Source organism: Dichomitus squalens (genome assembly GCF_000275845.1).
Source record: "Dichomitus squalens LYAD-421 SS1 unplaced genomic scaffold DICSQscaffold_62, whole genome shotgun sequence".
Classification (NCBI taxonomy): domain Eukaryota; kingdom Fungi; phylum Basidiomycota; class Agaricomycetes; order Polyporales; family Polyporaceae; genus Dichomitus; species Dichomitus squalens.
This window is the reverse complement of record NW_006766944.1, coordinates 54,491-68,204: the sequence shown is the minus strand read 5'-3', so window position 1 is coordinate 68,204 and position 13,714 is coordinate 54,491. Positions and strand designations below refer to the sequence as shown.

At 55.5% G+C, this 13,714-nt stretch overlaps 5 protein-coding genes across 5 annotated transcripts; 1 reads left to right on the top strand and 4 right to left on the bottom strand.

Moving 5' to 3' along the window:
• Positions 1-708: 708 nt before the first annotated feature.
• DICSQDRAFT_183445 (uncharacterized protein) lies at positions 709-3,690 on the bottom strand (the record flags this gene model as incomplete). Its single annotated transcript, XM_007370144.1, has 4 exons — positions 3,179-3,690; positions 2,147-3,124; positions 1,360-1,969; positions 709-919 (listed from the first exon to the last, which is right to left on the bottom strand). The coding sequence occupies exons 1-4, from the start codon at positions 3,369-3,371 to the stop codon at positions 709-711; spliced, it is 1,992 nt and encodes a 663-aa protein (XP_007370206.1). The 5' UTR covers positions 3,372-3,690.
• Positions 3,691-4,129: 439 nt separating this feature from the next.
• On the bottom strand, positions 4,130-5,680 carry DICSQDRAFT_150052 (aspartic peptidase A1; the record flags this gene model as incomplete). The annotated part of the gene is made up of 7 exons (XM_007370143.1): positions 4,130-4,321; positions 4,385-4,429; positions 4,484-4,602; positions 4,658-4,803; positions 4,866-5,060; positions 5,120-5,259; positions 5,327-5,680. 7 exons carry the CDS (start codon positions 5,678-5,680, stop codon positions 4,130-4,132), a joined length of 1,191 nt encoding a protein of 396 aa, XP_007370205.1.
• A 1,166-nt stretch (positions 5,681-6,846) lies between these two features.
• Positions 6,847-7,335, bottom strand: DICSQDRAFT_140708 (uncharacterized protein; the record flags this gene model as incomplete). The annotated part of the gene is made up of 1 exon (XM_007370142.1): positions 6,847-7,335. A coding segment is annotated over exon 1 (461 nt), but the record flags the coding sequence as incomplete, so codon positions are not given.
• Positions 7,336-9,993: 2,658 nt separating this feature from the next.
• On the top strand, positions 9,994-10,895 carry DICSQDRAFT_183443 (uncharacterized protein; the record flags this gene model as incomplete). Its single annotated transcript, XM_007370141.1, has 2 exons — positions 9,994-10,484; positions 10,564-10,895. Coding segments are annotated over exons 1-2 (771 nt in total), but the record flags the coding sequence as incomplete, so codon positions are not given.
• Positions 10,896-11,384: 489 nt separating this feature from the next.
• DICSQDRAFT_112265 (uncharacterized protein) lies at positions 11,385-12,344 on the bottom strand (the record flags this gene model as incomplete). Its single annotated transcript, XM_007370140.1, has 2 exons — positions 12,048-12,344; positions 11,385-11,996 (listed from the first exon to the last, which is right to left on the bottom strand). A coding segment is annotated over exon 2 (564 nt), but the record flags the coding sequence as incomplete, so codon positions are not given.
• Between the last annotated feature and the right edge of the window lie 1,370 nt (positions 12,345-13,714).

Here is a 13,714-nt window from a genome sequence, read left to right as displayed (position 1 = left end):
TAGTGGCTGTCAGTCCTGTCGCTCCCGTACTTGGTAGCCACTGCCCGTCTGATAGCAGTACTCAATTGGGCCACTTGCTGAGGTTCCCTGAAGGTGTCACATCGTTCGAGTCACTTCCATCCATCATACTGAGGATAACCTCAGTTCATTCCTGCACTTGGTACGAGCCAACATAGCATTCGAACGCGCGACCATCTTGCCGTCAGCCGCGACCGGTAAATCAGCTTAAAGAAAATCTCGAGGAAGGGAAGAGAATGAATTTTTGTTGTGGCAAGATCGAAGGTACCCCAACGTGTTGCGGTGGAGGTTGGGTGCATGACGTGGTGTGTGTCACGTTTTCGGTTTTCGATGCGCACTGACCACAGACTTGCATCCACAAAGCGGTGTCGTGTTCCTCTCAGCGTGACCTTGACTCCCCGATGGAGGTCACGGTTCCACGCCATGCACACAACCCACACTTTACGTTGACCACGCCGCTACTGAGCCAATGGACGGATTATCGCTCCAACGACCGCAATTGAGCAAAGGTACTCGAATGTAGAACCTCGAACATCACTTCCACAGTCGAGGGCGTTCTCCCCAAAACCCCTTCGCATCTTCCGCGTGCCCGAAGATGAGCCGCTGCGCAGTCGCTTTCGGTCCTAATGCGCCATACGCTTCCTTCCCGGATCTATCTAACTACGCGTAAGAGAAGTCGACATGCACCGCCTAGCGCGCTCCGGCGCTGGCGGACAACCATGGGTCGAGGCTGGCGGATACCGCTCGCACTCGCGCGAGCTTTCCGTCCTCAGACGAGGCGCAGCGCATCGTCGTCCACTCCGATTCGGATGAGCCACGCTTTCCGACGAGTGAATCTATCACGAACACCCGGTAGTAGGCCGGCATAACGGTCGGCGGCTGAGAAGAATCGAGCGGAGGGCTGTCAGAATAGCGTAAGTCAATACGACGGAGAGGTAACGAGCATGATCGAGCGATGCGTGGCAGGTTGTGCTCAACCCGACGCCTTGATGAAGATACGAATCGGACATACCAAGTGATAGTTGAGACCTTGTACCTTCGTGACTGCAATCTCGCAGGCAAAGCCCTTGAAGTGTAGGAGTCGCCAGGTGGCACGCCTACGCTCCGGCGTCGGCGATCAAGGAACGGTGAGCGAAGCCGGCACATTTGAAACACAAGCCAGAGTGTAGCGGGATCGGGAACTAGGGCGTCGCCCTCGAGGAGTCGCCGTTCTGGCTGACAACGCGAGCTGGGCCCCTCGGAGACCGTTCTCGGTGCGAAAGAAAAGTGATACATTAGCATAGCGATACGATAGCGACCTAAATACACACGCAAATTCCCTGATGTCGTGCGTTCGCCTACCCACCCTCACCAAGACGACCTGTCCCACTTGCTCTCCTCGCGTGCGCGAACGGAACCTCGCTCTCCACGGTCATCAACTCCCAGTGCGACTCCCCTTCGGTCTCGGTTTCTGGTTCCGGCTCCGCCGACCCCGTTTCCGACGGGGCCACATCCGGGGCCGGGCCATCGAGGTCGGAGCGATCGAAGCTGACCATAGATGTCGATACCGTCGACGGGGGGCTCCGTACTCGCTCAGGAATGGGCACCGGGCGGTAGGCATACGCCGGGCCTACGCTGAGCCGACTCGTGTTTGTGTACGTCGTCGAGCTTCGAGGGCGAGACTGGACGGGCTCAGAGACCAGCGTGGACATGTCCGAGACGGACATCGAGACGGAGTATGTCTGGGTATGGGAGCAGGACGCCCCGGAGACGGAGCTGACGGCATATACGTGATCGAACGCGGACGATGACGTCGACCAGGGGGGTGTGGGTGAAAATGCGGGTAAAGGGGGCGGTTTACGGAGGGACGAAGCGGATGAGGCTTGGAAAGAGTCTTGGGAGTAGGGAGGGGGCTTCGTCGCGGAGACGAAGGGAGCGGCGAGAGTCGAGCCTTCAGAAGAAGATACGGGATCTGCGTAGAGGAGGAATGAGGTCAGCGGGTGTTGGGCGAGCGGTGAGACTGAGACTGCCAACTACAAGTTGTAGGAGATACACGGAGGCTGAACAAGCAGATGCATGGCCTCCCGTTTAAAGGGCAATAGTCCTGCTGAGACCTGCTCAGGCAAACGGAATAGCGCGATATACTCACCGGTAACATATCCTTCCACATCCCTCTTCCTCATCTCCGTCCCTGTCACACCGGCCTTCCACCCTGAATACCGCGCATCCCCATACCTGAACCCAAACAACGTCCCGCTCCCAAATGTCCCCCTCCTTAGCAACCACACGAACAACGTTAACAATAGAACCCCGCCGACGCTTCCCACTACGATCCCCGCGATGCCCCCAGGAGTTAGACCGCGCGAGATGGACATGTCCCCTATCGATGATGAGGATGCCTGTGAGCTAGTCGCGGAGGGAGCCTCGGGCCAGCTTTGAGGAGGGTACGGCGGATAAGGCATAGGCCATGAGGGCTCTGGTGGCATGGACACCGCGCTAGGCACCGGGAAGGTGTTCGTCATACTGCTGACGGTTGCGGTCGCAGTCTCAGTTGTGACCCCGTTGGAGTTGTAGGAAGCAGTAGGTAAGCTGATACCAGATGGAGGAAATGGGAATGAACAGCTTGAGGGAAGACCGGGGTTGATGCAGCTGGGGCCAGGAATGTCGCAGTCGGGTGTGAAGGGACAGGGCGGCATGAGCTGGCCGGTGGGGCTGAACGCGGTGGGTTCACCTGTGGGAGAAGACTGGGACACGGGCGAATCGCCGTCACGACGGTGCACGACGCGCGAAGGGCCATCGAGATAGTGTCGGAGGACAGGTCGGGGGTCCATTTGCTGGTTGGGAGAGGGTGGAAGTGTAGGCGCGGGTGAGGGTGCGAGGTATATCTCGATGTGCGAGAAGCTAAAGGACGGAGAGCGTGCACTAAGGAGGAAAACATGCCGACCTGCAGACGGAGGTGCATGACAGTCAACCAGGGCTATGACGGGAGACGCGGCGTGCGACGAGCGTTGTGAAGGAGTACACAGGTCTTCCCGCCCGTCAACCATGTATGTGGCATGGAAGTGTGCCGTGTTCTCGGAGGGTTCCTCGTCAAGTAGACCGATTGTGAAGACGGATAGCGACGAGCCTGTAATACGCGGTATAGACAGAGTGCTCGGGATCGCTCAGTGGTGAGACGTACCGGCAAAGTAGAAAGTGATCGACGCAGCCTCGGAGTCTCCGATTCGATACGAAGGATGAGCGCCAGTCTCGTTGATGATCCAGCGACCAGAATATATCATACGGGTGTTAGTGGCCTCTGCGCGGAGAGTTACGGTTGTCCGAGCATCGAGGGAACGGGGATGGTCGAGGAGCGCTGATGAAGGCGCCCTCATCTTGTTTGAATCGACGCGCACGGGCACCGCGAGCAAGCCAGAGGACAAGTGGAGGAGGGTAAGGCTGAGCGACCTAGCCAGAGAGTCGCCGAGGAGGCAGACAAAGACGGCTAAGGGGCGGGGCTAGGGCGACATTGGCCGGGAGGGATGATGATGCAGTCAATGCACTTGTTCGGCGTCCGCCAGGGAGCTACCGTGCGAGCGGTGCCATGTGCTATTGATCAGCTTCGCCAGCTTGATCCGTGCACACAGACACAGAGACAGCCAGCAAGAGAGCCTAGTAGAACGCAGAGCCGAGGCAGAGGAGTCGAATCGCGAGGATAGACTTGGAGGACAAGCAAGCAGCAGCGACAAACGCAGAGCCACCTCTCCAGACAAGGCGTGACGGCAGCCCGTCACAGGCAGATCCACAAGATCTCGTAGCCTCCCTACGAGCGGTACGCATGAAAGCGGGCCCCATGATGCTCTCTTTTCGTCACTAGTAGCATTGTGCGCCATCTCATCAAATCATGGCTATCATGCGAATCAGGAAGATGCGGAGTGCTCACTACGCCCGCAAATGCTCAGATGGACCTGTTCGTGCTCATTGCTACCGCTTTACACACTACGTATTGTAATCGTGGACGAAGGCAAGAAATTCAGGAGACTTAGCGATAGCCTCTTCGAAATGATGGCACCTATATAACGACCTGTTCGTCCCCTAGGTACATATCGCTTTGTCCGCTCCGTCACATCTCGTCACATCTCGACTTCAGTCCTTAGTTGCTGGTCGCATAAGTATACTCCGTGAACGCAAATCCGGCGCGTTCGCCCGTGTAGTCGACGGCATGGTAGAAACGCTGGAGGAAGGCATAGCCGTTGATGAAGTCGAGTCCAGAGCCAGTATCCACGCCGCTATCTCCCAGTATGAGATAGATACTCCCCGCTTCCCCGCCGATGGCTGTGTTGAGCTGAATCATATTGCGCACGAGGGTCAGTGTTGAAATCGTAGACAGGCGAGCGATGAACCTTACAGCTCGGGGCCAGATCTGGGCATTCGGGGTGATCTCGTACGTGTTCTATGCAGGATGGTAAGTACCAGAATACAACCTTTCGTGCAGGAAGAGAGAGACCTTGCCGATATGGAAGAACAGGCTCTCGAGGTTGTCGTATTGCTCCTTTGTGATTGAGAGGAATCCGGTGTCTTCGTCCAAGACCGCTCCTGTGATGTTTTGGTACGTGGCAAGCGCATCTAGATATCTCTTAGGTTGCCATCTCAACTCGTTGGAAGCAGGAGTGTCACCAACCGCTGGGGATCAGGATAAGAGTGGTACCCGTATCTACGATACCCGCAGTGGAGGACATGATTGTTGTTGAACCGCGGCCAATGCCGTACGTGATGGATTGATCAATACCGACATAATCCGATGCAGGAGACGTTGAGGTCAAAGGTCTAACGAGACACAGGATGACAACTGTCAATGCAACGCATAGCACAAGGGCAGGATCTCTCACACGAAGTCCAATTCCCCAAAGAACTTGAGTCTGTTCGTGCCGCCAATGGTGAGCTCACCGTTACCGATAGCGGGCTCGAACGAGATCCCGAGGGTTTTCTCTTGGACGAGACTTTTCGCGAATGCGTTGTCGAGGAACGTCGGAACTGCGTTGCCGTCGGATGTAGTATCCTCTGTCAAGTCGGTCGGACCAAGCCTGTCGAGCAACCGTACTTCAAACCCCCTTGTTGATTTCGCAGTATGCGATGAGCTTACCCCAGAATGCCATCGAACCCTTCAAACCCAAATGCAAACTCGGCGGCTCCGATGCTCTGGTTATGGATCGTAAGGGAGCCGACCGATACTGTGTCCAAAAACTCTTCCCCTTCGAACAATCCCGACCCATAAAACACCACCTACAAGTCATATGGATAGAATCAGTTAGCATGATACTATGGCATTGAAGGGCGACGTTTCATTCACCACATCATCGCCCGTGTCTATGCTGCTGTTGGTTTGTTCGTAGGGAGTGCCCGCGCCGACCCACGTGTTCGAGCTGCCTGTGTCGACGATGAGAGTGTACGTAGTCGGCGGAGTGCCGACTTGCACATCGACGGTATATACATCGAAGCTTTCCTGGATGGGGATCCCATCGGGTCCCTTCCTGAGATCGCTGACGACCCCTGCGGCGCCCTGTGAGCGCGACCTGAGGACTTTTGCGCGGGCCTGATCGTGTGCGACGATGTTCCTGGACGCGGTCGTGTTGATATGGCGCGCCAGGGGAAGCGTGATGAGCGAGTCGCGAATGACCACTGGGCTCAGGGCAGCGACGCCCATGGCTAGAGCCGCGGCGCAAAGACCGAAGAGAGTTGAGAAGCGAGCCATGGTCGAAAGAGGATCGCAGTGGGTGTAGGGGTCGCGCGGTGGCTGAGAGGATGAACCAGAGGAGCACCCAGGCCTTATACTTGTTGCCAAGACTCCGAGAAGGAATCGCGATCAGGTCCACAGGATGGCGACAACATGCTGGAAAAGACACGAGGACGAGATGAAAAGCGCGGCTCGCTCGAGGGGAGGAAGGACGGCTTCTTGAACAGGACACCGAATCGTCGTCGTGGGCCAGTTCTGCGCCTGACACGAGAGGATAAGGGCACAGCAGGCCGAATCCGCCCTGAAGTTGGCAGCGGTACTTCTAACGACGTCTAAAGTCCGGAGCTGCTCAGGAGGTGGTCCAGCAAATCTGTTGGAAGCTTCCCGGCAGTCAGTTAGTACGCTCTGCCATCGTCGAAACATCAGCGACTCGCCCTATATAGGCGTGGCTTTGCTCAACTGGGCGCCACCACACACGATCGTGCCTTCCCCTTCTGCTCTGCCGGCCCTGGCCAGCGATGTGTGAGGAACTTACAGTGCCTTACGACGAACAACAATCATGCTGGGAAGCGCAGTTTCTGATCCGTTCGTACAAGGCGGACTCTACTTATGAGGGAGGCGAGGTTGCACAATCGGATGCAGTGGAGGGACCAGGCCATCAGGAGGAGCGTGGCGGTTGCCCTTTTTGGAGCCAATCGGATGCGATTCTACCTACACCGGGGAGTCGATCGCCAAAGGATTTGGAGACACGTAAGAACGTCCTTGAGGAGCTGGTAGCGTCTCTCCTCTGGCTGCAAGTCGAGTTCCTAAAATCAAACCCGGAAGAGATGTATACGTGCCAGGAGACCTGTCATGGAGGTCCGAGAATACACCAGAGGTAGCGGGATCACCATGCTTCAAGAACATCCGCTCCATCGGAACACGAGGATACCATAGTGTACCCGGAGATGACGCACGACGTACACTGCGACGGCATTGTGCAATTGTACCTAACCACCACCCAACCTTTGGTCCGTGTCCCGACTGTTGGGATGCGTTGCTCAGCCCAATGTTCGCCCATAGCAGGGAAGCACACGTACCTTTTCGTGCGTCCATCCACCGCAGCAACACGTCGGGAGGCCCTCGAGCTGACCACAGCAGAACTTCATCTTAAGACCCTCCATCAGGTTCTCCTCGAGCTGGTCCAGAGGGTTGCGGCATGCAGGCCTCGCCATCGCATGCAGAGCGTCGATTCCAAAGTGCTTCCAGAAAGGGATGCCGTCCGTACCGAACTGGACCTGGTCGGGACGGAAGCGCGCCATGAGGAGGTAAGCGCCGGTGCCCCAGTACAGCTTCCTGCCCATCTCCATCTTGCCTATCTCGACCGCCGCAGGACGCTGGGCGAAGACCACCTTGTAAAGCGGTGCGCAGAGAGGCTCGTCCTTGGAAGAAAAGTGCGCTCCACGCAACTCGAACTTCTTCTCGACCGGGAGCGAGGGGTCGTTGATGTAGTTGAGCGAGAGCTGAAGCAGGTACTTGTTCGTGACATCGGGGACGAAGTCCTTCTTGTGGATGTAGCACGCGAGCGTCGCGTTGATGATGGAGGAGTGATGATACTCGGCCCACTGCATGAGATCGGACCAAGCGTGAGGATTGCCCGATAGCTGGATTGCGCGGTCACGGAAGAGCTTGTACGTCGCGCAAGCCTCCTTATGTCCGTCGCGCCAATGCGCTTTCTGACACTCCTTGGACTACGCATAAAATCGGCGATAGAGTTCAGCTGAGGTGTTGGGGGAACTCACACAGTATGTCGCGACACTGCACCCGGAACACCGGAACAGCTTCAAGCTGCCGTTGCCTTCGCAGCGGCGCATCCGGAAGCACTTCTTGCAGTGCGTGTGGGTGTGAAGAGGTTCGACGTCATGAAAGAGTCCAAGTTCACAGTGATCGTGGGTAATAGGGTCTGTACGCTCCATTGTCTGCGGGTACTACAGACGAGGGGGAGGATGGAGGTGAAAAGACAAGACAGACAGATATGAGCCCCATGAGGCGCCCTCGCATCAAATTGTCGTCGGCCTTTACCGAGCCTAGCTCGTATCCTTGGGGTCACAGTGCCATCAAGGTCTTGTATTGTGGGGTGAGGAGTGCATGTGTATGAGCTCGACAGCTTCATGGGGGCTGTGAAGACGGAAGTGAGCGCGTCTGCATTCACCCCAGCCCCCGAGGAAGCGCAGGCAGCGTTTAATAACGATCCGATCTCGATCTCGGCGTCCCGAATCGGTAACTACCGCACTGTGCATGATCATAAGACACCGTCTTCAACTACTACTAGTACTACGCTATAGTGCACTACCCGGGCCTTGCTTGACGTCTACCTCTTCCATCACCGCATACTGCCCACTGCTGCACGCGCAACTGTGCCCATAGCGCATCTGCTCACAGCAGGAGTACCTACGGCACCCATCAGCCAGATTAGCTCCGAGTCCGACCAAAGGAGCCTCTCCACACGCTACCCGGGCATTGCGTCGCCATGTATCGATGCCAAAATGTTTCCACAATGGTGTCCAGTCTTTAACCCATGGCATGTCTTTATCTTCCCGATGAAAGCTGACCTCGATGAAGTACGTTCCCGTCCCCCAATAACTGCTCCCGAGCTCTAACTGCCCCTCCTTCACGGCATCGCGGTGTTCGAGGGCCAGTTCACGCAGCTCTTCACCGCCAAACATGGAGTCCCTTCGGCACATCATGGTGCTCATAACATTGAATTTCTGCTGTACCGGGATGGATGGGTCGTTCCGATAGATGAGGCAGATGTGCAGATAGAACACGGATGTGATGTCGACGACGGCGTCTTTCTGGAGTAGGTAGCAAGCGAGCGTTACATTGGATGACTTCCCATAAGGATCTACGGCTCTGGAGTGTCCGTAGACATATATCGGAGCTCTAATCTGTCCAGAGATCTCGGGCGCTCAATGATCAGGCCGGGATATCCGGAGAGCGTCTAATGCTATGCACGTGCTCTTTTGCGCCTTACATCAGCACCCAATGTAGTAGGCGATTGATCCCAACACAATTTGTAATGATGGCACCTTCCTTTCGAGTCGTTTACGACCTCAAGCGAGCTTCTACGGCTGCGTTTAGGTCTAGAAAGGGGGGTCGACCCCCCCTTCTAGATTTTGGGCGCTTGCAGCATCTACGGACGTCGGCCTCGAAAGCGGAGTACAAATCGGCATCGGCATCTCGGCGGATAGGACACTTTCAGTATCTACGGACGACAAAATGGCCGTAGATCCTTATGGGAAGTCATCCATTGGCGAGGTTTGTATGGTGATAGTCGACCCATGTAACGAGGTCCAGCCATGCACTTGGCTTTTCGGAAAGCCGAACGGCCACATCTCGATATTGCATGTAGTATGCGCATTTGTTCTGGTGTCTTCGCCGGTCCGCAACCTGGCATTCCTTGGACTGTATGCTTACACATCATCAAGGCGATGTATAATCTGCAGGATACGGTAACAACGCACACAATATGTTCTCATCCCACAGCCGTTGCAGCGAAAGAGGACGAGGTCGGGTCCGTTGAGGGTACAATGGGGTTCGCGTAGGCATTTTGAGCAGTGAGCGTGCGAGTGTATAGGATTTGCATGATGGTAGACTGTTCGTGTGAGGCAGAAACCACGGTTCTGAGTAGAAATGCATGCGACGTCCATAATGATCAGAAGGGATTCTCTGCTGAACCGTGTTGCGCCTTAGAAGCGTTATATAACTTAGCTTAAAGTACTGGCATGTGCCAATGTATGAGCCACTGGGTCATGCATTTCGGACAATCGTAGATTTCCGGCGTTGGTGCAGGTTCTGTTGCCTCATCTGATGTCAGGCAGCCCTACAATAGATGTGGTCAAAGCAAACCGCGATAATGCACGTGGTTCGTCACTGGGAGTCCTACACTGAAGAGACCTGTATAACATGACAGCAACTGCGAAGACAGCGATACTAGTAGTCGTGTCAATATTGACCGTCTCACGAACGAGTCTCTACCTACCAACTGAGCTCGACCCTTGCACATTGCGAAACTCGTAGAACATTCCACTCCGTGGCGCATACAAGAGCTGAGAGTTGCGGCTTTCACTGGCACTGATGACAACAAGCAGAACCACCGCAAGTACTGTGGAACCTCGATTTTCGGTCCCCTCTTGAGGCTCCGAACGTCTGGTCCCGAGTTAGGTCCCGCCGGAATCAGCACTGCATCTTCCAATATATTATGGTGCCCTGCCATCAGTATGTGACGGCGCTTGATCCCTCTCACGATTGCAACGCAGCTACAGCCCCAGCCACTCAAGCACCGAATCTTCCACCATGTCTCCCACCAAGTGCACCAGTCGTTTCCGACGCATCATACGCGCCAGGCCTGCTGTCAGCGGCAGGGTCGATCACGACAATACCACTATTACTCCAGACATAGCCCCCATCCCATGCCGAGTCCCCTTGGAGAAGGACACCGTCATAACGTCGGCTCATGTGCGCGCCGTGCGCGGCGTCCTATGCGCACTCGGGCTACCTATGGAGCTCGTCCTGATCACCATGATTCTTGCCGACTACTACGCCACCGTGCGCTCCAGACGAACGGGATACATTCGCATCGACGCACACGATGCCGGGGTGGACGTGCATGCGGCACGACTTTACCTCATTGCTACCCTTCCTCAAGAGAGTAGCGGCGACGAGCTCATGAAGGTCGTAAACGTGACCTGGCTCGTGAAGGGGCATGACCAAGGCTGGGGAGGGGAGGCACCAGGTGAGGACGCGCCTCTCTTGCTATCAACTGCTTCTCGGCGCGCAGCTCAATGCTGAATATTTCCAACGTCAAATCGAAGGCATGTACTCACCTGCGTACTCCTGGTACGAGGCGTGTATATTTCGTCGCGTCCACTCTGCAGAGGATAAATCGCAGAAAGACATCAATGTCGAGAGACTCTATAGGGTCTATCGAGATGCGGAGATGATGGAGCGCAAAGTGCTGGCGCCAGCCGGTTGGTCCCTTGTTCGGAATGGTGACAGTTGCGTTTGGCGATTGCAATCAAATCGCGTCGCAAAGGGCGAATTCGAACGGCATACCTTTGTATGGACTGCAGATGGAGTGTCCGAGGGTGCCGAGGACCATGGAGCTGGGGCGGGCGAGGGCTTTGTGAAGTCCTTACGCGCAGGCGACAAAGTAGGAATATTGATGCGGGCGTCGTATCCTGGTTGGTCGAATTCTGTGAACGAGGCTGGTATCGAAATCGCGTATGAGGTTCGGTAGAAGGTGCGTGGAGCACACTACTCGTATTACGAACCAAATCATCAGTACACAGTACACAACAGAGAGAACGAATATACAAAACAGTCGGAGTCGTCCAAGCCACGGCGACATGCTCTACGACGCCCTAAAGGCACGTATGTGATAGCGTAGCACTCTATCTGCCTTCAGGACTTCCGTCCTCCACGGTGTAGTCGTCGCATGTCTGTACTGCTTCGTCTCAAATACGTCCAGCGAAGTCCATTCGTGTATCGCCAGGAACTTCGGAGGACGGTCCGGAAGAATCCTCATTCCCTGTGTCCATTCCGGCCTCCGCTCTTGCTCCCCTTCGCTCCCACCGTCGCTGTCCATCTCCGTCTCTCCACCGCTCAGTTCCTGGTCAGATTCCGTCGCCTCAACACCGAGGACTTCCTGCAGAACGAAGCGGCGGCTGCGAACCCAACCGGGCACGCGCGACAGGAGTGGGATGTGTTCCTCGTCGTACCACCGGCAGAACTCGCTTTCTGCGAACATCGCCAAGTCCGCTTCCACCACGGTGATATACCGTGAAGGTGCGTATTCATCCGTTGTGATGCTGTCAGTCGTCCATGTGGGCGAGGGACATAGCACGTCTACCGGTTCGTACACGCGACTCTCAACAAACTCGGCTCGGCGAGTCTCGAGCGCGTGCTTCTCGTTGAGAGCAATATACTCGGGGTCGTGTACGGTACTGCGGAGGGCCAGGTCGTAGAGGGAGAGATACGTAGGCGTCTTGCGATCTGCGGCTATCCAGCGCGTGCAGGAGAGGAAGAGCGATTCGGGAATGTCGAGGAGGGCGGGCATGCGCTCGGCTTCGTGCCATTTGTAAAAAGCGGAGTCGTGCACGCGGCGCGCGGGGTTGGTGTAGATCCAGAGTAGGACTTGCTCAGCCGCGGGCATTGAGGTCGTGAGTGGTGAGACCGGAGACATAGGCCCCGCCAGCATTGGGCGTGCGTACACGCCCAAGCGGAGAGCAAGCCAGACATAAGTATACTGGAAGGGTCGGCGTCATCGGTGGACAGATGTGATGGCAGTGGGACGAACCTTCCGGAGACACACGCATGTACTCCCGCTGTATCAAACTCGACCAAAAAGGCCCATTGCCCTGGCTATTAGCGGCATTCGGGTGACTTGCGCGAAGCCAAGAGAATGCTTGAGGGAGTAGAAATGACCGTGAAATGGAATGCTCACCATGGCGGTCCCGGGTTCATCAGGGAGAGAGAAAAGGCAGTGAACGTGAGACATACCTGGAGCTAAACGAGTATTCCAGAGTGCGTCATTGGATGTGGAACCGCCGAGAGGCACAGTCAGAAAACAATCAAGGAATGGATAGGCGACATGCGAACCGCGCGGAGATTATTAGGGAGGGACGTCAGTTACCGCTAATACCGATGCTAGATCATGATATGTCGACCACCGCCATGATCCATCTGCTTCTTGCTTGCTTCTCGATGCATTGTTCTCTGATCAGAGGTTGCTTCGGCACAGATAGTTCTCACCTGGGATGAATAGTGGCGAAAAGGCAGACCAAGATCCACAGCACTACTTAGTGATGTGCCATAGAGTTCATGTCGAGGATATGGGTTGACAAGATTGGCCCTCTTCAGATTACATAGAGGGACGGAAGGGCAGAAGGGAGGTCGGCGCACGTTGCGATGTACAATGGGCTGAGACGCCCGCAGGCGTGTGAACGTCCCCTCGGAGAGAACCGGTACAGCCGCCGCGCTTGCTTTCACGGTCTCTCCGAGTCCTGACTACATAGGCTTGACTAGTATACTACTCAATGTTCGACACTTAGTTATTCTCTGATCCTGGTTAGCCTCGGAGCCTCTATAGAGGATCTCAGCTTCTACATCCATACCTGCTACTGCAGCAAAGGCAACAAATCCCCAGTACATGCATTGATTGCGACTCCCCATCTCGCATGGTGCACTTGTGCGTGGGTGCGTTTCTAAGTCGCGTGAACGACGCCTACTAATCTACAGCTGAAGGACCGTAATGAATCATTGACGACCAGCATGGATCTTATACAGACCTCAGTCCGTGGGCTGCAAAAGCCACAATCGGTTCTCGCAGCGCGCGTTTGCGCCCGCAACTCTTGCGACGGCTGCCTGTATACCCATTCAATTCCGTATGGCATGGCCTAAACGCACGATTATCGCAAGTTAACTTGCAAAGTGGCTGTTTCTGACCCACTGTATCATCGTATGCCAGCTTTTCTGAGACTATGGCGGACGGTGATCTGATATGAACCATCAAATAGGATTGGCGTGATTACTAGGCCGCATCTCAAGCTATCTTCGGTTGCCTGAAACACCTTACAGGACTGATCATAACTAACCTGCCATGGGAAGGAAACGAATACGATGGCTGCCTGACTGGACTTAGGCTCGCGGTGCTTGAGTACTCGTGAGTCGTATCTTGTCTACATCGTGGATGTCGCATTGCAAACGGCGGAGTCGATAGCGCACGAGGGCGAGCGCCGTGGCCTTGGTGGTGGATATGCTGCCCACAGATGCGCGGCTCTAACTCGTCCTATCATGTCAGTCTAATGCCATGCGCGTCTGTACTCAGGAATGTCATTCATTTCCCAGCATACTGTCAACCGTCAGAACGCACCGGGTGATAGAACGGGCTTTCATGGTGAGTGAAATCGTGTATCTTAGACCCATCACGTCTCACCTTCGGTGCACAGGGTTCTCGATCGGTCC